Source organism: Physeter macrocephalus, chromosome 14 (assembly GCF_002837175.3).
Source record: "Physeter macrocephalus isolate SW-GA chromosome 14, ASM283717v5, whole genome shotgun sequence".
In the NCBI taxonomy this organism is placed as follows: domain Eukaryota; kingdom Metazoa; phylum Chordata; class Mammalia; order Artiodactyla; family Physeteridae; genus Physeter; species Physeter macrocephalus.
Window position 1 is genome coordinate 37,778,237 of NC_041227.1, and position 26,526 is coordinate 37,804,762.

General features: G+C 42.6%; 1 protein-coding gene across 13 annotated transcripts in view; it reads right to left on the reverse strand.

The window, feature by feature from the left end:
• Positions 1 to 26,526, reverse strand: part of TASP1 (taspase 1) — a 353,026-nt gene that overhangs the window by 102,269 nt on the left and 224,231 nt on the right. For 6 of the 13 annotated variants that reach the window (XM_055090627.1, XM_055090634.1, XM_055090633.1 and 3 more), the window contains one exon: positions 12,647 to 14,036. The exons of 2 other annotated variants lie outside the window; for them this stretch is intronic. In XM_055090627.1, the coding sequence (XP_054946602.1) occupies positions 13,923 to 14,036 (114 nt within the window). In that variant the 3' untranslated portion in view covers positions 12,647 to 13,922. Of the gene's footprint in view, positions 1 to 4,695; positions 4,935 to 5,985; positions 7,049 to 12,646; positions 14,037 to 26,526 lie in introns of those variants that run through there. 5 more of the 13 variants (XM_055090637.1, XM_055090629.1, XM_055090635.1 and 2 more) reach the window with 4 other exon arrangements.

Below are 26,526 nucleotides of genomic sequence, written 5' to 3' on the forward strand. Positions count from 1 at the left end.
AAAATCTGAAAGAGAAATTAAGGAAATACTCCCATTTACCATTGTAACAAAAAGAATAAAATATCTAGGAATAAACCTACCTAAGGAGATGAAAGACCTGTATGCAGAAAAATATAAGACACTGATGAAAGAAATTAAAGATGACATAAACAGATGGAGAGATATACCCTTTCTTGGATAGGAAGAATCAATATTGTGAAAATGACTATACTACCCAAAGCAATCTACAGATTCAATGCAGTCCCTATCAAACGACCAATGGCATTTTTCACAGAACTAGAACAAAAAAATCTTAAAATTTGTATGTAGACACAAAAGACCCCGAATAGACAAAGCAGCCTTGAGGGAAAAAAATGGAGCTGGAGGAATTTAAGACAAAAAGGCAACCCTCAGAATGGGAGAAAATATTTGCAAACGAATCATCGGACAAGGGATCAACCTCCGAAATATATAAACAGCTCATACGGCTCAATATTTAAAAAAAATAATAATAAGCTTCTGCTTTTGTGTTGCTGGGAACCTGGATGCAGCATGTGTTGAAAGGAACATGTTGAGAGGCTCATGCAGAAGGAGAGGCCCTGAGGTGACAAGGGGGAAGGAAGCTCAGTTGGTGAAGCCCCCAGTTCGCCCTCCAACTAAGTTCAGCAAACCAGTGACTACCAGTGAGAGCAGCAGGAAAACCAGTCAGAGAAGCCAAGTCTCACTGACAGAGTTGTGAGCAAATAAAACAGTTGTTGTCAAAGCTGCTCAGATTTGGGGCGGTTTGTTATTCTGTGATATGTGAAAAAAAGAACCCAAGAATTTTGGTCTGAGTATCCAGAAGAATAGAGTAAGCATTAGCTAGATGGAGTAGGCAGGTAGTTAACAGGTTTGAGGGGAAATCTTGGGTGGAAAGATTAAAATCTTACTACTCCTAAATGGAATGAAGCACTGCTGGATTTTCCAAGGCCAGAAAAGGCCATTTTAGGAGCAGCTCTTTGGATCTTCAAGATAATAGCCACAGCAGAGGGTAAAGGAATTGTTTAGATTCTTTTCTTTCCAGCTTCTGAAGCTCTGTTGACAATCAGTGAAACCCCCATGGCAGTCTGAGGTAGAGAAACCCTCGCCCAGTTTTTGTGGCTTTGCCACTGTGGTTTCAGGGCTTCAAGGACTCTATCATGTAAAGGAGAAACCACGGCGCTTGCTTTCCCTCCCGCTTTCCACAACTGGTCACGAAGAACCACCCTGGGCTTGGCTGATGGGCTTCTGGAAGCTGAGTGTGCAGCCTTGGAGGAAGGCCCTTGCCAGTTTTCGATGTAATCCTTCCTGTGGCCGTACACTTCAGAGACAGCAGCGCGTGGGAAAAGAAAAACTGCCTGGTCAATTTGGTTAGCCTGTGGGTCTCTGATGATACACATCTGGGCTAATACCTTGTGAATTTTCCGCAAATGAAGTGTTGGGGAAAGGCAGTATATTGCTTAAGAATTCTAACTCTCCCAGAATAAATATTAATGTAAAAGGATTGCTTGTGAGTTGCCAACCTCCCGCTCACTCACTCCCACCTGTAGCCCACGACATTCACCCACCCACACCTCCTTCCCACATTTACCAGCTAAAGTCAAATTCATTGTACACACAAAGGCTTATCTTCTGGGTTCAACCTTTTCTTGGGCCAGTTCCTGGGAGGGAGGAGTGGCTTCCATCCATCATCCCTCTGTAGATCCTCCACCCCGTGACCCACCACTGCAACCCTAAGCAGGGCAAGGAGATGAGGCATCACGGCACAAAGGGATTCACAATGTTGTGCAATTACAGGGTTTATGTGAGAGTAAAGTTGATGGGTTTGACTTAATGAACATTTTGTTTTAAGAAAAATGTTAGGAGGCAATGCTTAAAAATTTAATCATATACCAAAGGGGAAAGGAAAGTGAGGGATAAATTAGGAGTTTGGGATGAACAGATACACACTACTATATGTAAAATAGATAACCAACAAGGACCTACTGTATAGCACAGGGAACTATACTCAATATTTTGTAATAACTTGTAAGGGAACAGAATCTGAAAAGAATAGATGTGTACCTGAATCACCGTGCTGTACACCTGAAACTAACACAACATTGTAAATCAACTATACCTCAATTAAAAAAAAAAAAAGAAATGTGAAAAAGAAATTTAATCATAAAATTATGTTAAGGATATCCAGGCTTGAGAGATGGCACCCTGGAAACAGGTGTCATATGAGGTTGTTATAGCCTGGTCAACATGTAGATGTGTTCACAACACTGGGACGCTGACAACACTGCTTTGGTCCCTTCAAGTCATAACACACCTTTGGCCATGGTTTCTTCCAATTACCATCAACACAATTCCAGGCCATTTCCCCTAAGGCGTCCATCAACCCATGACGACCTGCTGCTGCTCAGCTTCTGTTCATTCCCACCTCCTTAAAAGCTTTCTCCCGCCTCCAGGGGTCTAATGACTGTCGGCACTGACTTAGTCATAAACTTCCACCTTCGTGGTACTACCAGCCTTATCACCTGGAGAATGTCCCCCGGATGTTATGGATGAAGATAGCTCATCAGGAGCCCAGGCAGGAGGAGAGTCCCCGGGGTGGGGGGTGGCAGCAGGTGCACTAGCAGACCAGTGAGTCTACCCTCCGCAGGAGAGAGTATAAAGGCCCTCCGAGGCTTCCTGACCAAAAGCATATGGAACAGAATGAAGCTGAGTTTCAAGTTCCTCAGCAGCAACCCTAAGACAAGGAGTCGAGAGCAAGTAGTCCATCTGGGAGATGATTCCAGGAAACACAGGTTGGGGTTGCGGAAGTGTACAGGGAAGGGAAAAAAGCCAATACATGGTGTATTTATAAGTCAGTGACCACAGGGGGCAACTGAAGCTTACAACCTCTCAAAAACAGTGTGAAGGGCTTCCCTGGTGGCGCAGTGGTTGCGCGTCCGCCTGCCGATGCAGGGGAACCGGGTTCGCGCCCCGGTCTGGGAGGATCCCACGTGCCGCGGAGCGCCTGGGCCCGTGAGCCATGGCCGCTGAGCCTGCGCTTCCGGAGCCTGTGCTCCGCGATGGGAGAGGCCACAACAGGGGGAGGCCCGCATACCACAAAAAAAAAAAAAAAAAAAAAAAAAAAAAAACAGTGTGAAACACATGCCTCGGAATTACCCCCACCCAAGGAGCAAGGGAGCTCCTTGTATATTTATACACCAACTTCTGTTCATCACTTGTTGAGAGCTGCTTCTGGGGGTGCTGGTTCCCTGGACTTCTGGCCCGCTGCGTGCAGGGACAGAGCAGCTTTCCACGGTCCCAGAGAAAGTCCTCAGGAACAGAGGTGCAGATGTGAGCCTGTAAAAGTTGTCTGGGGCTCTGTGAAATAGAAGATCCATGGGCAATGACAGTGATCTGTTTCAGGACACCTGCTGAGTTGGCTAAGACCTTACCTCAGTGCTCATTGCATGGACCTGTGGCCTCAGAGAATGGATGCTGAAAATGTCCTGTCAGTACTGTGATCAGTTTATAAAAGTTTTAGGATAAAATACATGTATTCATATCCATATATGAATTAGCTAAACCAGCATTGTATGGGGAAGCAGTAAATGAGGTATGTGTAACCCTATAGGTTTGGACAGCTTTCCATGACATTATTAAGTGAAAATTGAAGGTTATATAACCCCACTTGGGGGTTCAATACAATCCCATTTTTGTGTTAAAAGCACAGAAAATTTATATATGAGAAGAGTCTTTAAGAACAGAAGCTAAGGGACTTCCCTGGTGGTCCAGTGGTTTAGACTCCACGCTTCCATTGCAGGGGGCATGAGTTTGATCCCTGGTCGGGGAAATAAAATCCCACAAGCCTCGCGGCTTGGCCAAAAATGAAAAAAAAAGAATAGACGCTAAAGGTTACAAGCTAAAGTGTTAATAACTGTTGTCTCTAGGGAAGTGGGGTTATGAGTTAAATTTTTTGTTGTTTTTCTTTATTTTCTAAGTTGTTGTAATAAGCATGGATTGCTTTTATAACCATGACCAGATTTTTAAAAATTCACAATAATGAAATATAATTTCAAGATATGAGAATAGTTCCAGTACTTTTCTAAATCTTCCTTTCTTCCTTCCCTCACACCCTCCATCTGTTACAACAGAGTAACCTTACTTATTTCAGGTAACTGGTATGAACATCACCACTCTCAAACATGGGAGAAGATGAAGAATTCGGCACAAAAGGCTTTTGAGCAACCAAAAAGAGATGTCCTTACGTCTATAAACTAAAACTCATTCATTTTGCTCACAGACAAGCATCTCAGACTAGCATCAGGGGCTTGTTTATATGTTCTTCGTACACAGGTCTAACAGACATTGGCATCTGCGTTCAAGTTCACATTTAGAAGAGGCATTTAGACGATGAGAAAGGGCCCACCACAGGCAGACACACAGGAAGCAGGGAGAGGTGGCAGAGGTGACAAGCGAGGACAGAGCCCAGACAAGGCTGCCACACCTGTCAGTCAGCACAGGGACTCCTTAGGGTTGAGCACACACCCTCTGCCTCCTCATCAAGTGCGGAAGACACCCCTGTTTCCAAACTCAGAGCAGGATCACAGTGACAGCCTTGAGGCATCCAGGCCAGGCTTAACCGTACCCAAGAGAACCAAACATCCAACGCTCAGCCCTTAAAATGAAATAGAATACAGGCCTATAGTTAGGATCATCCTCATTAAAAGTGGGTACCTTCAAACACAGCTTCAGAGTCTTGGTGATATAGGCCTGACTAGGGAATGGGTTACATTCTTACCTGTTTCTATCTTTCCTACTTTTGTGTGAAACGAAGTTGATTTTATATCTGTCAATACCTTCTGGTTCCAGTATCTCTTCTTTAACATCTGATCTTACAATTAAGATTTCTTGCCTCCATGACCCTTCGACTTTTTTTTCCTCCTGGTTTCATAATATTCCTTAAATTAAAAAAAAAAAATTGAAAATTTGGAGTAAAGATTCCTTAAATTAAAAAAAAAAAAATTAGAAATTGGAGACTAAAGTCCTAACAAACTGTTTTTGGAGGGGCTGTGTTCTTTTATACTGACCATTTAAATCTCTTCATAAAAGGGGTGTTTAACAAGCCCAAACTTTTAAATATGAACAGAATAAAGTCAAAAGGAGATGAAAGAAATGGCATTCCTGGTGAAATAGGTCAGATGATTTTCAGACTCCAAAGTGTCCTGATAGTTTTATGTGATCCAATCCAGTTCCTGAAAAAACCCTGCCAACAGGTAACAGGTCTTTGAAAGCTTTTGAAGCCAAAGGCTCCCCACCAGCCAGCCCATCTCTTACTAAGTTCTCAGCCTCATTAAGAATGAGAAACAGATACCACGGCACCAACCTGTCTACGAGAACACAGCGAGACAAATGTAATTGCCTGTACGAGGAATATAAGTCAGCAACTCCCAAAGCATTCATATTTACACCCACTCCATTTTGGTTGTCTTTCCTTTATAATTTGCCCATACATCGATGTCAAGTGTATAATTTCATCTGGGGCTTTATCAGTTACCGCCCAGAGCCATGATTATATGGTGCAGGGAACTCCTCCCCCTGAGCAAGTCTATCTTTAGTATCTTCTTAATAGTTACTTCTTACATGTAAAATCAAAAGGAAAGTCTTGGTTTTCTTATGTGGCTCCAGAATCACTAAATATAACATTTAGAAGCAATTTATCAACTGAAACCATTGACTTTTCAGCTGCCACTACCATTTCTCAAAGCAAAGTGTTCTTATTCCTTCCCTTGGTTATTTTTTATCAAATTACAATGAAAATTTTAGGGACTTCTGTATTGACCATTCAATCATGTACTAAGTTCATCTTTCATCTTGCTGGTGTCCAGCTTAATTAAATAGAGATGAAACTGAATTTTGAATACTGAGAACCACAGCAAGAGGCATAAAGGTATGATTTCCAGAAGAAGTAACTTTTTACAAACAAAGAACAGCTCTCCAATCTACGATTCAAAAGATAATTTATTAGTCTGAGAAGAGGAGTCACACACTATACCCAGTAATATGTTTCTTTTATTTTTGTGCCTTTATCTTAAAAATATATTTAAACGAGAAACAAAGATAATATTGAATTTTCCCATAAATTTTGCTTTCTTATTTACAGTGTTACATTGTAAATAACATTCAATTATACACAAATTAAGGACTGTGCATTACTGTATGTTCTCTTTACATATTCTTTCATAATATAGTACACACAGCTCGAAGCTATGCAGTATTTAAGCTTAGAAAAGCTTGAGGAAAGAAGTACAAACTTTATCAATAAGACTATTACTTAAAAAGGTTCTGACCTTAATTCTCTGCTAGATTGTTTCACTGAAACCATTCTTTGTTAAAGAAAAATGCCCCATATGAGGGATGAGAACAACAGTTTAAGTTACCATAGGATCCACTTAAACTGGCTAACAAATAAAAACACTTTGTTACTAGCACTGTTATCAAATGGAGCATGGCCACTGTCAGTCATTTCAACAAGTAGATTTACTCTGCAGTTCCGACACTTGTTACATCAAAGACAGTTGGTACCTTTTTGTGAAATCAACAATGTTTCCTGCAACTTTAGGTTTTACTTGTAAACAGTTAAAGCACACATTTTGGGAAGATGATTTAATCATTCCTGGTCTGAGGTTACACAATAAGGAGTTTCTATTTCATCGAAGGAGAAGCAAGCATACGCACTGCGCGTGCGCACGGGCACGCGCACACGTACGCACACACATACACACACACACAGTCCCGCTCATCTGCCCAAGACGCGCGTGTCACCAAGCGCTAACTACAGCAGCACTAGTGTCGCGAGCGATGCACGAGGCTGCGACAGGAATTATAAAACGAGGAAGATAAAACATCCCACTTCGGTTAAAACCCTGCGAAGCTCGGGTTCTGAAATGCCGCTCAGATGCTCTGTGTTCAGCCTGAAGGTTCAGCTCACTGGGCTCTCCAGGCGGCAGACCCCACCTTCAATCGCCACGGACTGTCCGGCTACTGCACCGGGAGGGAGTCTGGAAATGTGAGTCTGCAGAGGAGGAGACGGAAGACTGTTAGAGGTGCCAGCTGTGTCCCCCTGACGTGCGACAAAGGCGGAGAAAACACCAGAGAATCTTGGCTTCTCTTTGCTTCTGAGCATCTACAGGCTGTGCTGGCGGGTAACTCAGGTGCAGACAGATCCTGTTTGTCCAAATCTCAGGGGATATTAACTGAGTACCTACTACCTGCCAAGCACAACCCTGGTAGCTGGAGATAGAGACCGGGACAGCCCAGGCCCCCAGGAACACAGAGCTTACAGTTTAGTCACACTCAGAACAAGAGTGGTTTTAAGGCCACCTGTGTTGAGCATATTCCAGTTACCTGAAAACTACCAGTTGATATACATTTTGTCCTCTGAACATTCAAAGCAACTGAGAATACCCGATTCATGTTTATTCCCTCAATTTACTCCTTAAAGGATTTAAATAGCTTACAAAAATCAGATCACTCAACAACCTCATGTAAGTGAGGCAATTAAAAAAAAAAGAAAAAGAAGAACTTACAAAAATGAGTTAAAGACAGGCATGAGTTAACACACAAAATCTAGCCTGAGTTCTGTCCCCGTGCTGGAGGCAGACTGCTGCCCTGTCTCGGAGCTTCCCACTGGCCAAGACCAGGCAGGGGTCCACATGGTATAACGGGATCACACAAACCAACCACTCAAAGGAGAAAACCGTTCCCGGCACAGAGTCCAAGGAGCCATTCCTCTTGTAGGGCTTCACCCACAGCAGGTACCGTGTATAGTGGATGAGTGAAGACAGCAGTTGTACAACAAGGAGCTTTGTAGGGCTGAGCATTACAGCATCACTCAAAGGAGGCCAGCAGGAAAAGCTCTTCCACAAGGGGTCAGGACCACGTCAGCCAGGAATTCCTTTTTTTGATGATCTGGCTTAATCCGGGGATAGATAAATGTCGGAGTTTCTAAGAAGAACAGAGGGACTGTATATCCTTCAGGTAATCCTCTCTGATTCTGCTTCTCCACACAAGCTTTTCCTGAGGACTGAACCCAAGGGAGTTCAAGTCCCAGAGTGAACTTGCTGGATGCAGCTGGTGAGGTGGCCAAGCCTGGGGTGGGTCTGACATCCTCTCACGCAACCAAAAATAAAGCAAGCATATGCTTTAGATGGAGCAACAGGTAAGCTACCTGATTTTAGTTTGACGGTGGGTACTGTTCTTGGGTCTCACTGCACAAGTCCTATTAGAGGAGCTGACATAAGTCAGCAATTTGGAAAGCTCTGGAGAACAGAAAATGTTCTCTGGGTACTTCGTGTTTCTGTACGCAAGGCAGGAAGCCACCTGTAACCTCCAGGAGGGAGGCCTGTCAACTTTGGGGTGGAGAGCTGGGCAAGGCAGTCCATGTGGCACCTCCTGGGAGGTGAGTATCACTGAGTTTCGTCACCAGGCTCACGCCTCTGGGCACCCTATCCCAGAATCTGGCCTTGTTATTGCATCTGAAGGCTGTTTAGTACATCTTATGACATCTTATAAGTACGGATATATTATACCCGAGAAGTCCACAGTAAGACACACTTGTGGATCTTTCATTTCTTGTGATGTCTTATTAACCTAGCAGGAGAAGTTTGAAGAGGACGTGTTGTTTGATTCTGCTACCCAGCAGCCCTTGTCACAGCAGGCACAAAACGCTCAGATCCGCAACTCCCAGGGCTCAGTGTTGATGGGGCCCTTTTATTCTTTCAGGGATTCATTAACATGAGGTCAAAGAATTTTTTCCTCAGGCATCATTCATCGATTAAAAAAAAAAAAAAGTTCTAAACAAAGGCAATCCCTGAGAGAGGAGAAGCCCCTTAGTCTATCTCATCTCTCGTCTCACCCTCCTCAGCCTTGAAACACTCACATGGCTAGGACAGGGATCAAGAATGTGGAAAACAATATGGTGGTTCCTCAAAAAATTAAACACAGAATTGTCATACGATCAAACAATTCCACTTCAGGGTATATACCCAAAACAAGTAAAAGCAGGGACTCATATATTTGTACACAATGCTCATAGCAGCATTATTCACAATAACCAAAAAGTAGAAGCAACCCAAATGTCCATCAACAGATAAATAAACAAAACATGGTCTATACATACAGTGGTATATTATTCAGCTTTAAAAAGAAATGACATTCTGACACATGGTACAACATGGATCAACTTTGAAGATACTAAGTCAATGAAATAAGCCAGACACAAAAGGACAAATATTGCATGATTCCACTTATATGAGGGACCTAGAAGTCAAATTCACAGGACAGAAAGCAGAATGGTGGTTGCCAGGGGTTGGGGGTAGGTAGAATTATGGAGTCATTACTTAATAGGCACACAGTCTCAGTTTGAGAAGGTGAAAAGTTCTGGAGATGGACGGTGGTGATGGTTGCACAACAATGTGAATGTACTAAATGCCACTGCACAGTACACCCAAAATGGTTAAAATAGTAAAATTTATGTTATGTATATTTTAGCACAATTTTTAAAAAAAAGAAGAAGAAAGCAGAAATGACCATTTCTTCCGGTCCAGAACTATATTCTATAAGATGGCATTAAGAGAAGGGGTTAGCTAGGAGTGAATCCATGATGCAGACCCCAATGGAGAAACATTAACACCAGGTTCTGTTCACAAATAGGTTGAAAATTTCCAATCAGGTTACTTAAGATATCTGTCCCTAAAAGTGAAGCTCACAGGAAACTCCATCCTCACGTTTCCCAGAGATTCAGAGAGAATCCAGTGAGACTTCCTGGCAGGCCTGGTGGTCCAGGCACCAGAGGCAACAGAGAATAAATTAATTGTTAAAAGATCAAAGAGCGACCATATGTCCAAGCAGACAGCCTGCAACTTAACCAGGGGGATGTCAGTCTTAAAGCAACTGATTTTTCTGCTGAGCATGAAAAAGACCCAGGACTAGAATGAAGAAACTGCTGTCCCACAGACCAGGGGACTTGATAGCAATCCTCTGAGATTTACAGAAACACAGATGGCCAATCCAAACTTACCTCTAACACTCCTACCCCCACCAAGTTTACGACAGAAAAGCATCTAAATAAACTGAGCTAAACCACAAAGTGTCAAGGAGAGTTAGGAAGGAAAAGAAAAAAGAACTGGAAAAGATGACAAAGGTCTTAAGATATTTATTAATGGTACATGGGCAAAATACTTCAAAAATACATTGAGATTTGTATAAATTGAGCTGTTTACATAAGACAGAAATGCTCAACCAGACAAACAAGTTGTTAAGATTAACTTCTCAGGATTACTGCTTCCCTAAATTATCATCTCGTCAAGGGGGATTTTGCAATTACAAAACACACTGGCATGATTTTGGTGTTGAGGGGAATAGAATGGTTAACCGTCCAAATGTATGTCAACACTTCACCAGTTTCATCAATCAACATGGTCTTCTGACTCATCGGAAAATAAGTAACCTTTGCCTGAAAAAGTTTGAGCCAAGATGTATTTGAAGCTTTCTGTGGAAATTTCAATGGAGCATCAAATCATATTATAAACAGTGGGGGCTGTTGAAGAGAATATTTTATATGAGTGTTTATCTCTAAAAGTTCTTTTGGAGAAGTGGGTTTGAATTCCTTGAGCCTAAAAATGTCTGTGGACAGTTCACCACTGTCTACGATGAACTTGTATGCCAGCATTTAAAAGTGCAATAAAGTATTTTATATTGGGTGTGTAAGGACTGTGCAGACTCTAGGGTGTCCTACAAGCATAAGACCTTAACAAGGTGTCTTTAAAACCATTTAAGTAGCAGTGTACTTTTATTGGAATTTGGAACTAATGAGAAATAGCACATGAAAATGGTAGATGCCAGAGCAGCAGCATTTTGGGTATTCTCCCTCCATTCCTTCCGAATGCCTCGCTCATACACCTCTCTAACGAGGATTCCATGTCCCTAATATCCTTTTCGGTTCTTTCTCTGGGAAAGACTTCCTTGACTGGATCTTCCTCTCGATCTAGAAGCCCTCCTTCTAGCTCCTACAGCTCCCAGATGAGCATTTCACGTCTTGTGACTTAACTGTCCGGGTTTGGTTTGTTTTGAATTTTTGAGTCTCTGTAATTGGAAGCCAGCTGGAGGCAGGAGTTTGTCATACACTCACCTCTGTATTCCCTGCACCTGTCAAAGTATCTGAGACAAAGGCACACTCTGGAAATGCTCACTGAGTGGAGAAGTGACTGAAGTATACCCTTCAGGGCTATGTTTATGTACAAAGAATCTCAGGTGTTTTAACTCGTGTGACCAGTCAGTTTGGTTAAAAATTCAATCACACTAGTTTGTTATAGTAAAGATTATTTTTAAATAGATTTTTGAAAAGTATGGACTGACTCCATTTTCCCACTTTCCAAGTGATTATGCTTTTAGAATGGAGATAGAGCCTTAGATTCTGCAGATGCTAACAGTGCCACACCAGTGGAACCCAATGGCCTTGGAGTTAGAATTCTCTGCTTTCTTGCTAATTCCCTGAGTTGACCAGACAGATCCTTGAGGTTAACACTCCTAGAAGAACTATCACCTTGTAAATTACAAAGCCAATAATCTTAGGGCTGTATCTTTCTATAAAACCAAATACATTGCATAATAACATATTTAGCCTGAAGACTTCAAAATGAGAAAGTGAACGAAAAAAATAATACAGAAATTATATAATTGCTTGATGTCCTAATCACAATCTAAGTAGTAGCTGAGACTTCCTATCTTTCATACCTGTGTCTTTAAATCTTTTGAGACCACCTTAGTGACTGCTTTTTGTGGTTTCCAGGAAAACTACAAGTGCACAACTTAATTTTGAAAGTCTCAAAGCCTTCATTTAGTGGTTATATATTAATCCATCTTTCCACTCACGGGAGAGTTGCTTGAGATCTGCCACAACAGTCAAGGGAAGATTCTCTTAAACAAGTTATTATCCTCCTTTGGTGGGGTCAGGAACATAAAATCTAGACAGACACAGCTCAAAAAAAAAAAAAAAAGCTCTTGGAAATATTTTATTCATTAGTTTCATAATTCTGCGAGTTTGGTTTTCTGCCTTTAAAAAAACAACAACAGTTTTTTCATTGATCAGTGGCTAAGAAAGTGCATGTAGCATACAACATATAGTGTCCAATTCTAAAGTTAATCTACAAAGGCAGTTTATCATAAGGGCTATGTGCATGGGTTACACGATCAGAGCACCTTGAATTCTGGGCCATCTCTTCTTCCTGGACACAATGCTGGACTACATTTCCCAGGCTTCTTTGCAGTTAGATGTGGCTATGTGACTGCAATCAGGCTGATGGACTGAAGTGATGTGTGCCACTACCAGGCCTGGCAGAAAAATCTTACAAACCATTCTCCAAGTGCTTTCTCTGATGACCTAAGACCTAGGTGATGTAAGGAGCTTGGGACCCTGAATCATAATTTGGAAGAGAGTCTTCTGCCAATCAGAAACCCCAATTTGTATTTTATGTGAATGAGAAACATGCTTCTTATTGTGTTTGAACAACTATACACATATATTCTGGGGTTTGCTTGTTACAGCAGCTGGAGTTATCTTTAACAACGATTCCATCCGGGCCTCTGCACTTACTAGCTATGTAACCTCTGCTGGTTACTTAACTTCTCAGTACCCCACCTCTAAAATAGCTATACAGTAAGTCCCCTACATATGAACCTTCAACTTGTGAACTTTCAAAGATGCGAACATGTGTTCGCATGTAATTACGTAAGTTAGTTCATGTGTCTGGCGTACGCTGTCACATGCGTGCATCCTCTACAAGAGGTTGTGTTCTTGTGTACTTTACTGTACAGTACTGTATAGAGTACTGTAGTATAGTATCTTTATTTCAAGCCCAGGATGTCCAGAAGCAAGCGTAAAAGCAGCGGTGTTGTAGCTCGTACTGCTAAGAAGCACCAAGCGATAACAATGGAAACAAAAGTGAAAATAATGAGAGAGAGGAGCGAGGCAAAAAGATGGTAGACGTCGCTCGTTCTCATAACATGAATCATTCAACCATTGGCACGATTCTGAAGAATGAGGACAAGATCATGGAACATGTGAAGTCTGCTGTGCCGATGATGCCAACAATAATATCGAAGAAGTGTGGAAAAGTGACGGAGGAGATGGAGAAACTTCTCAGTGTGTGGATGCAGGATCACATCAGTGTTGAGTCCCGCGCAGCTTAATGGTGATTCAAGAGAAAGCTAAAAGGCTTTATGAAGACTTGAAGAAGAAACATGGTGAAGAATCAGAGGGCGCATCTTTTAATGCCAACCGTGGCTGGTTTCATCGGTTTAAGGCTAGAGCCAACCTTCACAACGTAAAAGTAAGTGGCGAGGCAGCAAGTGCAGATATGGTAGCTGCCCGGGAATTTCCTGAAATGCTTCAAGAAACTATTGATGAAGGCATGTATCTACCTGAGCAGGTTTTTAATGTGGATGAGACAGGACTGTACTGCAAGAGGATGCCAGACCGAAGTTACATCAGTAAGGAGGAAAAGCTGATGCCAGGCGATAAAGCAGCAAAGGATAGGCTAACTCTGTTGTTTGGTGGCAATGCTTCTGGCGAACCAAAGAGATTCACAATGCAGGAAATGGCAAGGGGATTTTCTTTATTTGAGGAGGCACTGTTAGTTTTTGAGGCACAGGACCTGAACGTAGAATGGTACAAGAAGGTTGCAGCAGCCGTTCAGAATGCAATCCAGTGCCTCTGTGTCTTCTATGACGAGAAAAAAAGAGCTACTACCCAGACATCACTGGATCGTTTTTTCAAGAGGGTAGATAGAATTGAATCCAGCAAGGAACCAGAACCTGTGGCACTAATGTCAGGCGTGAGTGAAATTGCACCTTGCCCTCCGTCTCCTGTTGCTGACGATCCTTCAGCTCTACCATCTCCCACCTCCTCTCCGTCCTCCAGTCAGTAACTCTTCTTGCCTGTTCACTGGATGCCAGCCCCTGTATGCCAGCTGTTGTGCTGTACTACTGTACTTTTCAGGGTACTGCACTGTAAGATTAAAAATGTTTTCTTTATTTTTTGTGTTTTTTTATGTTATTTGTGTGAAAAGTATTATAAACCTATTACAGTACAGTACTATATAGCCGATTGTGTTAGCTGGGTACCTAGGCTAACTTTGTTGGACTTAAGAACAAGGTGGACTTTACGAACTCGCTCTCAGAACAGAACTCATTCGTATGTAGGGGACTTACTGTAAGAGCATTTGTCGTCAGGTTGACAAGGACTACAAGAGATACTGCATGCAATGAGAGCACGTGTCAACACATTAGATTCTTATTATTCAAACAAACACATAGCCATAGCACAAAACATTATGCAGCACAATATCTATTACACATTATTTGATATCCTGGAATTGGGTAATTCTATTTGAAATGTTTGATAGTCTTCAAAAATAGAACGAGATATTTTAATGAAAAATAAGCTGCACGCTAAAAGGTAAGGTTGAAGAAAATGGACATTTTTAGGCCAATATTTTTGATGCTGCTGTTCTGCTCTCACTGATACAATAATTAACAATTGCTGAGTATTTACTAACTACTAAGGGCTTTGTATATACCTGCTTGCTGTATCATTAATCTTCGATGGCTCAAAAACAATCACCTCAGCATGCCTGGGTGCTACAGAGAAAACCAAAGGGGTAGAATACTGGCAAATTACCTTCTAAGAACATGTCATGTTGTTGGGAAGACAAGTAAGGCCATATGAGATGATTAGAAAACCATTAACAAAGGCACGTGACCATACACTAAGAGGGTATAACACTCCAATGTGTGTTTTCCAACACTACCAAGCAATTAACTCTGCAGGTACTGATTGGGTGTCCTACAATTTAACTCAGTCCTGACACCATCTACCAGGAGATAGAGCCCACAGGTTAAGAGCTCAGTCCCACAAGACTGTCTCCCCACCATGCCAGATACCAATCGCAAGTTCAGGTTGTCACCTGCACTTCTGGCCCATGGCTATAAATTGGCTATAAATGAGAGGTTCCCACCACCCCCTCCTCAGGTTTGATTAATTTGCTAGAGCAGCTCACGAAATTCAGGAAAACAGTTTACATTATTATAAAAGGATATAATTTAGAAACAGCCAGATAGAGAAGAGATGCATAGGCAAGGAAGGTAGGAAGAGGCTTGGAGCTTCCATGCCTTCTCTGAAGGCACCACTCCCCAAAACTCCACACGTTCAACATCTCAGAAGCCCTCTCAACCTTGTGTTTCAGGGGATTTTTATGGAGGCGTTGTTACATAGGTATGATTGACTACATTACTGGTGATTTGTGACTGAACTCAGTCTCTAGTCCCTCTCCCCTCGCCATAGGTCAGGGGGTGGGGCTGAAATTTCCAACCCTCTAGTCACATGGTTGGTTCCCCTGGTAACCAGACCCCAAGCTTAGGTTACCTTGGGGTTTTCCAAAAGTCACCTCATTAAAATAAACCCAGGTGTGCTTGAAAGGGGCTTGCTATGAGTAACAAGATACCCATTTCACCTTTACGGCTCTGAAATGATTTCAGAAACTGAGGACTAGAGATCAAATATTATAACAAAAGATGCTCCTATTGCTATTATCACTTGGGAAATTCCAAGGGTTTGGGGAGCTGTGAGTCAGGAACCCTGGAGGAAGAACAAATATGTACTTCTTATGCTAAATCACAGTATCACAGATACCCAACCGCAAATGCTAATGAAGTCGAGAGAGAGAGCATGGATGTGGATCAAGGAGGTGGGGCAGGCTCTCCGGAGGCCATGGCACTGGACGGCAAATAGGACTGGAGGGCAGTGTTGGGCCTGAGTAAGGGAGAGCTGACAAGTTTGCTTGGTTTGAGCCACACAGTGTTTCCAACTTCTAAAAATATTAATAGAAAATATTTTAAAATGGGGAAATTGCATACAAGCATCTTGATTTCTAGATACTCTTGAAAAATCTAGCAACCCTTGCATTCCCTCACCAGAGTAAAGTCGCAGTTACCTTCTTTAGAAGGGCATTTTCGGCAATAATTTGCCACTGGTGGGGCTGTGTTCTGCCTATGGTGTGTGCTCAGATGGCCCTAACATCTGTGATCACCTTTCAGTGCGGTTACTATTATTGGTCCATTGGGTTCAGATGGTGGCAGCCCGATACTCCCATCAACCTTTGCCTAATGGTTTTGTAACCATAGAACCAGTCCCAGACTGGGCCTATCCTGTTTCTAACAAGATACTGAGTTGTTTTTCAGAGACAACAGAACAAAACCTCAAGTCATGCAGCAGAAACATGCAGAAGAGATTTGGACCTCAAACAACCTGGAACCAAAGCTGTTCCCCCCACCCCCTCCAAAGGACCAGGGCCTGACCTGAACCTGAACTCCAGAGCCCTTTCAGAAGTGAAGGGTCTGCTGTCCAGGAAGGTCCGGTGCTGAAGCCCATCTACCACACCTTACCATAAATGGCCAAGCTCCAAAGCCCTCCAATCAAAACCTGCCCCACCGGAAGGGGAAGCTGGGACGAAGTGAGAGTAGCATTGACATAACTACCAAATGTAAAATGGATGGCTAGTGGGAGGCTGCTGCATAGCACAGGGAGACCAACTCGATGCTTTGTGATGACCTAGAGTGGTGGGATAGGGAGGATGGGAGGGAGACACAAGAGGGAGGGGATATGGGGATATATGTATACACATAGCTAATTCACTTTGTTATACAGCAGAAACTAACACACCATTGTGAAACAATTATACTCCAATAAAGATGTGAAAAGATAAATAAAAATAAAAAACCTGCCCCACCAGTGCTTCTGCACACCAACCCTCCTCCCCTAACTCATAAAACTTTGACTGAACCCCAGATGGAGAGACAAATTTAAGCTGTGTTTCCTGTCTCCTTGCCTGTCAACCTCGCAGTAAGCTTCTGCAACAGTTTTAGCAGCCACTGATAATCGTTGCCTAGACCCCATTATTTCAAGAGTTACCAACGGGTGGTTTCCTAATTCTATCACTGTCAATACATTAATAGCTGGAATTCTTCTATAAAGAACTTTCTCAACTTTTTGGTATTCCACAATAAAGTGCATATAAGAAAGGAAGGGAATATTATATTCTCTAACATGAAAGCTGGGAAGATGGTGGAAGAGTTAAAACACGGAGATCACCTTCTTCCCCACAGATACATCAGAAATACATCTACACGTGGAACTGCTCCTACAGAACACCCACTGAACGCTGGCAGAAGACCTCAGACCTCCCAAAAGGCAAGAAACTCTCCACGTACCTGGGTAGGGCAAAAGAAAGAAGAAGAAAGGAAGGATAAACACTTGATTCATTTTCTTCCTTTTCAGGGTTCAGAATAATAAACCTCCAAAAGCAGCCAAATGCTTTCGCCTCGTCATTTTTTGTGATGTTAAGAAGGCAGTTTTGTTTGAAGGAAGATGGTAAGAGATTAAAGAGGGAGCACAGTTTGGGGAAAAAATAGGGATGGAAGAAGGCGGTACAGCATCTTCTTCATTCACACCAGCCAAAGGCGAACTCTTCTATGTTTAAAAGACAAAAATAAAAGAATTGTGAGAGCTGCTTTTAAACTGCCACTATGAAAAAAACTGGCTGGACTGACTTGCTAGCTGTGTTTCGGATGACTGATTTGTAGGCTCACCTGTTTCAAGTCAAATATAGTACCTGCAGGATGAGTAGCTCCTTTTGGGCTGACACAAAATGAGTGTCGTTGTCAGTTAAACTAAAGTTTGCTCAAGATCAGTTTTACTCTTTAGCAGAAAGTTCTCTTCTCAAAGATAACTGAGGGTTAGCACAGCGTATTAGCCTGCTAGGGTCTCCATAACAAAATTATTTTCCCACAGTTCTGGAGGCTGGAAGTCCAAGATCAAGGCATCAGTAGGTCTGGTTTCTTCTGAGGCCTCTCTGTGTGGCTCACAGATGGCTGTCTTCCCCCAGTGGCGTCACATGGCGTGTTCTCTGTGTGTGCAAATCCCTGGCATTTCTTCTTATAAAGACGTCCTATTGGATTAGGGCCCTGTCCTTATGACCTCATTTGACCATAATCACCTCTGTAAAGGCCCCATCTCCAAATATGATCACAGTGGGGGTTAGGGCTTTAAGATAAGAATTTGGTGAGGACAGAATTCAGTCCTTAACATATACAGAGTAAAACCCGACAATGCCCCATATGCTGTGGGCTGCATTCGTTCTCTGGCTGAAATCCTCCGGCCCTTCCTTTGGCTCATTCCTCTCCGTCTCCACTTGGCCTCCTCGCTGTTCCTCAACCACGCAGCACATTCCCGCCTCAAGGCCATTACATGTGCTGTTCTCACTGCCCAGAAAGCTCTTCCATCCAACGCCCAGGGGGCTCACTTGCTCAGTTCTGCCAGATCTTTACTCAAAAGCCGCCTTTTGGGGGAGGTTAACACTGGCCACTCACCTGAATTTCACTACTACCACCCTCTCTGCCTCAACGTTTCCTATTTCCTTACCATATCTAACCAGCCATCCATTTTGCTCCTTGATCCCATTCATTGCCTGTCTCCTCCACTGGGACAAAAGCTCCACGAGGGCGAGGAGTTTTATCTGTTCATTGCTGTTCCCTCATTACCTAAAAGGTAGCCTGGCCCATGGCAGGGGCTCTGAATATTTGCTAAGCCAATAGAGGATTTTGTTTTATTTAATGAGGATTTGGGAAATGAAAGAGAGCAAATGGCAAATTAGACATTTTATAGTTCTTAGTTTTATGTTTTGTAGTTTTTGATTACAGCTTGTAAGTCTGTTATACATTTTTGAAGAGATTTGTATAAATTAAAAGCTCAAAGTGATATTGAAATTGTGAACCTTAAAACTCTGAAAATAAAAGTCTAGGTATTTCCCAAGACAGACACAAAATGTAGAAATAATATGATGTGACATTATCTGTTCATTCATCTCAACAACTACATGCACATTATCCTCTCTCAGAGAGAGATGGTCGGGGGCAGCAGCAACTCGTCAGCCGTCGGGTGTGGGCTGCGTGCCTGGCAGGTCTGCTGCGTCCTGCCGCATGAATGAAACTGCAGAATTCAGCGCTCAGAGGAATATGGAAAGCAGGAGGGCTACCTTGTTTGCAGGGCAATTTCCCTCCTGGAGAGCGGGACCAGAGTGTCTCACACTCAATCTTACAACTTACCATGAATATCTGAAGAGACAGATATTCCTTTCCCTACCATTTTCCCTTCTCTTGTTAATTCTGCCTTATTTTTCAAATTGTTGAGTCCTAGGTAAGCCAGAATGAGGTGTATATTTTGTAGAATACAGATCCATTTAGCTGCAGGCTCAGCTTGTCTTCTGCATCACCACTGTGCTACTCGGGGTGTGTAGAGTGGGGGCTGGAGGTGGCATGTTGGCTGAGCACACCTTGTGCTCTTACACAGTGAATTCTTACCTGATGTGACAACAGTCACTCTCTGCTTTCTTTTACTGGCACAAACGTGATAGACCTTAAATGACCAATTCCAGAGAGAAGTGCTGAGGAAGTGTGTCTGGTTGTTTTTTATTGCTTTGTGTCTACTATGGGCTTTTTTTTTCCTTAATGACTTGAGTCCAGAGACACTATCCCCAACTCCCATCCTTTTCCCAGAAGTTCCCTCCCCACTGCTTTCAAGAGCTGTCTTTCAAGGAGACACAACTTGTGAATAAGAATATTCTGAGCATTCTTTGTGTGCAGCATTAAAGCCTGGAATGTAGTTTACTGCTCTAAAAATAGAGTTTGGTCTTCAGACTTCATCCTGAAAGCAGATGTACTCAACTAGTTGACGGTTTCACATGAACCTGCTTAATATAATCCAGAATAATGTGTATATTTTACAGAATAAAACCTCATTTAACTACAGGTCAAAAGATCTGGGTGCTCACTTCCTTAGCCTGTGTGATATCAGGCAAATCAGTGAAAATCTCAGAGCTGTAAAACAAGGACTCTGGGTTAGACTGTCTCTAGAGGAGCCTCGCAAAGTTTAACCTTCTCTGACACTGACTTCCTTTAGCTTTTGCATACATTGTGAATGAGTCTAAAAACAAGCGTTTTACTTCCATCCCATCATTGTCTTAAACTGAAAGTAATAAATGGGCCAGAGCAACGTGAAGATGTAATTCCCAAGTTCAACCCAACAAATCAGAAATATCAACAGATTGAAAAATTAATGCCATATGTTAGTCATTTTACTCCATGTCGCCCCTACCTCATCTTCCACATTTAGAACAAGGATGCCATAAAAGACCATTGGCAAATGTGGACAAAGCACAAAGACAGCATTATGGCAGATTTCGTTGTTAGTCCTGAAACAAGGCTACATAAAGGGAAAGTTCTACTGTTCTCACATAGAAATATCATGTCCAAGGAGCCTTAAAATAAGACGAAAATGCGGTCGCATTTTGTTCCAGTCTCTCGGCAACTTTTGTTACTTCTTTTACCATGCAACGACACCACACTTCAGAGGCAACATCAGACAACGCTGCCCCTTACTTTTATCTTAAAAGCCCCGTGAAGGCATCCACATAAACAGGGCAAGCCCACAGCACCTATTATATCACCACTCACATGAAGAATTATCATGGATATTCCATTCTGCTAAAGGTGATAAAAGCTCTCCACTATTTAGAAATACTTATTCTGCACTTATTATGAGGGGACAGAAGAATGAAACACACATGGATCTCACTCTGAAGGCAATTAGGTCTCTGTAGGATGCGGAAGCCAGTTCCTTGTGAAACTAGCTCCTTGTAAAATCTTAATAAAAATACGAAGCCCCTGGATTTGCATAATGCTTTAGTTTCCATAGTGCCTTTGCATCGATGAGATTGCTTCAAAATACCCTCTCAGGTAGACAGAGGTATACTATACCTATTTTTCAGGTGGAAAAAAGGGGAGGCTCAGAATGGTTATGTGGTTTGCTTATGGTCCCAGAGGAAGTAGAAAAACTGAGACTTGAATGAAAGCCTTTGGACTCCAAATTTAGGGCTCTCTTTACTCCCACAAAGCCTTAGCGTGAAGGATTCTAAATCAAATTCTAAATCTGTTAGGAGACACAACTTTATTTTTCAGGGTGAAATAGGGCTTGCTCGGAAAAGCTACTGCCACACATTTTACCAAAAAATTTCAGGATGATTCTGGGATTCAGAGAACTGGGTTTGAGCCTTAACTCTGCTGCGGACGGACTGGAGAGTCTCTGAACTGGGGGTCACTATATCTCTGGGCTTCAGCATCTTCGTAGGTAAAAATGAAAAATTCGACTCAATTATATTGGGGGTTCTTTCTGATTCTAACATTCTTTATAGTTTTGCATTAGAATGGCCCTCCAAATGCTGTTTACATATATTTTTTTCAAAAACCTCACGTGTAAATTTTCCTAGAATTCAGGTTATAGATCTTTTTAAAACAGCCCCAAGAAGTAATTGAAATCCCAATTGGTCCTAGGACTTGTATCACCTTCTCTTTAGACCCGGCCTAACTTAAGAGTGGAGCTTTTAGATAGTGGCGTTAGGACCATTTACTGAGACCCAGTACATCAGAGTATCTGAGGGTGGAGGCCAGGAGGCTGGATTTTCACCCCACTCTCACCCCTAGGATTTGCACCCCCATCTCTGCAGGAACAAAGCCTGTCCCTAGGCTACCTTTTGGATACAGAGGGAGGCAGGCAGTGAGAGGGACAGTAGACGTGTCATACAGACAACACGGAAACACACCTCTGATACAATCACGTTTATGGTGCATTCTGAGACTGTGGAGACCTTTTATAGTCTACTCTGATTTCTAAAATTTTCTTTACCCTTTTTCTCAAATGTTCAAAGAGGTACATGACTATTTTCTCTATTAAAAATTGATTTTAAAAAAGAATAAAGCAGAATATGCCATTCCATGTAGTCCAAACAATCTCAATTGTGTAAAAAAAAAAAAAAAAAAAAATCACAATTGCAGAAGCCGAAGGAACTATATCAAAATGTTAACAGTGGTTAATGTGGGGCAGTTCACTGCATTCCAGAAGGATTCATTCAGGGCCAGGATTACATTTTCTTTTTTTCTCCCTGTCATTTTTCTGTATTTTCTTAATTATGCAGCAGAGTGATTTAGTGAGTGTTTAATGCAGCAATCTAATCTATTGAGAAATTAATCTATGTCCTTTCTAACTGTTCAGGACCCGTTCTGGGAGGCATGACTGTGTCCCCACGCCACTCCTGAGCACTGCCAAAAAAAAGAATGAACAAAATAGCTGTACTGTCCACAAAGGACCCAGCAGTTGCTTCAAGATGACCACCATCTTCTCCTTGAAACGCCTCCTTTCCTTGGTTTCCAGGACCCCACCGTCACCTGTTTCTCCTCCACCTCTATGGCCACAATTTCCCAGTCCCCTTTGCATGTCCCCCCACCCCATATCCCCACCCTAAATGCATGGGAGTTACCTGGCACTCAGGCCTCTCTTCTCCCATCTGTGGTCACTCCTTGGTGACCTCATCCAGTCCTGTAGTTTTATAAAAAACATTTATATGCTGAGACTCCCAAATAAACATCTCCAGCTTAGGCCTCTCCTGACAACTACGTGGTTAGAAGCTTTGGTTCTGGAGTTCGGACTGTCTGGCTTGAATCTTGGCTCCACCTCTTGGTAGCTGTGCCATCTTATATAAGGAACTTCATATTTCAGATATTTCTTTCTGAGGGACTAATGGGAGCAGGAGGTGCGAAGCTAAGAGGAGGAGATCTAGCCGAGCCCTGCAGGCCCATGTGCAGCATGGAGGCTGGGGGTTTACCTTCACTCCTATAATGGTAAGCCCTGGGCTGCCATTTCCTTGGTAAAGACAACCAGGTGGCCCCTTCTTGGAGAACCTGGTGGCGAAGCCTCAGCATCCAGATGATTTGTACTGAGTGAAAACCCAAAATGTCAGTAACAGTCTTTTGGTTGGTAAGCTGCCAGATAACATGGATTTTACTATAGCTTGAAAAGAGCATCTTGTATTTGAAAAGAAATGAAAGGCTAATGTTGAAACTACCATAAAGAGTGAAACTACTATTTGTGTAATGGACTATTTCCTGAGAATTTCAGTTGATCTGTCAGTGAGGAATTTGGGAGGGGTAAAAATAAAAACCGCCAACAAACTCTTTGAAGAAAGTTCTCCTCGTCGAAACCATCTGCTTCCTGACTTCTTATTGATCTGACCCATGCGACACCAAAGAACTTTAAGGTGTTGAGACGAGAGAGGGCAAAGCTTCCCAGGCTGGCTTCTGCTGGTCCTGGGAGAGGCTCTCTGAAAAAAAGGAGCCTGGTCAAATGTCAGCCCCAGCCCACTTTTCTTAGAGCCAGACAGGCACGTGAGCACGTGAAGTTCAGACACTCTTCAATAAAGGAACCTGCGGACTCTGTAAGCCAGCTCATCCCAAATGTCAACGGATGCCGTCCTTCAATTCCAGCTGCACCCAAACTCCTATAAAGAGTGTGATGAAATCTCCCTTCTCTTTTACTCTAATACTGAGACCTCAGTTCCCCACCTCCCCAGCCACTAAATGTTGGGGCACCCCAGGACTCAAGAGTTGGGCCACTTTTCCTCAACTCATTTTGTAGAAAATTATCTGTGCAGTGTTCTGGACATAAAGTGAAGCATCTGGTTCCACTGGAGAAAGAGGAAAGAATAATAACTCTCCAGAACTTCCTCCTTCTCCAGCTGCCACTTCATTTCTTTGCTTCCATTTACAGCAACGTTCTTTAAAAGACTTGTCTATTCTTGTTTCCGCAGCTTCTTTCCTTCCATTCTCTCTAAACCCTCTCCACTCAGGTTACTGCCTTGACCGCTGCACTGAAACGGCTCTTAACAAGGTAAGCAATGACTTCTGAATGCTAAAGCCAGTGGTCTGTCCTCAGACCTAACTTCATGGGCCCAGAGTACAGGATCTGATAAAGCTGATTACTCTCTTGGCCTTGAAATACTTTCTCTCCTTGGTTTCTAAGACCCCACCCTCCCCTGGTTCTCCACCAGCCTCTACGGCCGCTTCTCCGTCTCCTTTGCTGGGTTCTTCACCTCTCTGACTTATCAACACAGCAATTCCTCAGAAATCTTTTCCCCTGGCGGTGGCCCCTCTCTTGGTGATCGCATCTGGCCTTGTAATTTTAAAAAAGCATTTACATGCTGAGATTCCCAAATATGCATCTTCAACTTAGTCCTCTCTCCTGACACATACATCCAACCACCTGCTGACCATCTCCATTCAATGCCTAACAGGCATCTCCAAATGAACACATTCAGAACGGAGCTCTTTCTACTTCCCCTCAAGCCTGCTTCCTCCCTCCTCACCTTTTTCCCCCCCGCTGGTAAATGGCAACTCCATTCTCATTGCTGCCTTCTCTCTTTCCCCCGTGCCTCTGTCCAATCCATCGGCAGCTCCTGTCGGCTCTCTCTTAAAATGGACACAGAAGCCAACTGGCTCTCACCACCTGCCCAGCTAACGTTCTAGTCCAACTCATTATCGTCACTCACGGGTGGCAACGGCCATCCACTCTGCCTCCCTTTCAGCAGCTGGAGTCGCCTCTTAAAATGTGAGCCAGACACTGTCACTCCTCTGCTCACTACCCTCCAGTGGCTTTGGAAGAGCCCAGATCCCGACAGTGACCGCTAAGAACCCACATGGTCTGGTCCCCCATGGCTTACTCTGTCCCACTAAGACCAGCCCTCTCACTGTCCCTCCGTCACACCCGGAACACTCACTCCTGACTGAAGGCCTCTGCTCTTGCTGTTCTCCATGCTGGGACGTTCTTGCCTCGCTCCCATAAATCTTCCAAGGCTTTACTCAAACGTCACTTTCTCAGTGAGACCTGCCAAACATCGGAACCCTCGTACTTCCTAAAATCCTTGCCAGCTTCACGTTTCTTTTTAGCACTTATCACAAACATACTATATGCCTTATTTATCTTGGTTATAACTTTCCCCACTAGTGTGTCAGGCCAGGAGTACAAAGATTCTTAGCTTTTTTGTCCACTATTATGTTTCCAGGAAAGTACCTGAATATAATAGGCACTCAATAGCATTTGTTTAATAAATATTTCGTTTTAAAAAATGAGCCGCTATGTTTCATCAAAACTGTACTCCTAAGTAAACTCAGTTTTTCTAAGAGCTACAATCTCAAAGCCAAAGAATCAAGGCTTCCTTCCCAGTTAATCATTACTACTCACTGTAATAAATCCCTGATTAGCTCTAATACTGATTAACTGAGGTTAAGAAGAAATGAATTTTTGTCATCTTTGATGGTGAAAAACTTATAGATTGTATTTATTTCTTTTTTGCCCCAAGTATGGCCTACTGAACAAAAACATAAATTGCTAGATTCAGGAACTTGTTGTACTTAAGAGGTTATCACCTTAAAGACCGGGTCCTTCCTGTCTGACCTGGCTTTGGAAGTTTGTAGAAATTTGGGTTGGAAGCATGTTTTATTCAGGGGTTACTGGGGCTTATTACTAACTGCTTAGTAAGAGCTTGTTTTGCCAAGATCTTCCATTTTTAACGGGGCAGGTTCTAACTGTTAGCAGGTTCTAACTGTTCAAAATTTTACCATAATATCCACAAGACCTATCAATGGAAGAAATTGGGATTATTGGGGTTTTCATCTGTTACAGGAGGTACATTCAAAATATGATTAATTTTCTATTTCAAGTGAAAAAAAAGCTGTTTCCAAGTACCCTGAGCATCTCCTAATAGCGAAGCATTAACACAACCCTCATTCTAAATTAAGTTTCTCTTCATGCCTTCAACACTGCAGCAGACAGTGTAGTCCAAACATGTACAGTACAGTGATGACAGCTCAAGAGCATAAAAGTAAATCGTCATATGTACCACTTATTGCATCCAGAAGTATTTGAAAAGAATGCAAATAGAGAGAGTAGCTCAACCATATCCAAATGTCTCAATTAGTTATTACTCAAATGTTAAAGTTTCACCAATTTACAGCACTGCTTTACTTATAAGACATAAAAATCATACATAATAATCATCAGAGAAGAATTTTAATCCTTAGGATTAGACAGAATGGACGCTCCAAGATGAAGGCTTTAAAGAAGACAGAAACTCTATTATTTGAATGAGTGGTACTGGAATGAAAATGTATTCCAGCAGATAGACTTTGCTTAGCGTTCAAAATCTACAACACGGGTCAGTCTCTGATGCCTGTAAGTGAAACAGGCCAGGTGTAGGACTGTCAGAATGGAATGTACAGGCCCCACCAAACAGGGTGGCTACCACTTGGATCCAACTAATCACGGACATGTAGGAAGTGGGTCCCAGTGTGGCCAAATCTACTCTTATGAGAGAAAACAAGCCAGGAGGAAGAAAACTGTACCTTTATGTAAAACTTAAAACATTTAAATCCTGTATAAAAATTTTATTCAAAATTTCTATTTTATGTAAGTTGAAATTTTTTTTTTTTTTTTTTTTTTTTTGGGTATGGGGGCCCCCCTCTGCCGGGGCCTCTCCCGTTCCGGGGCACAGG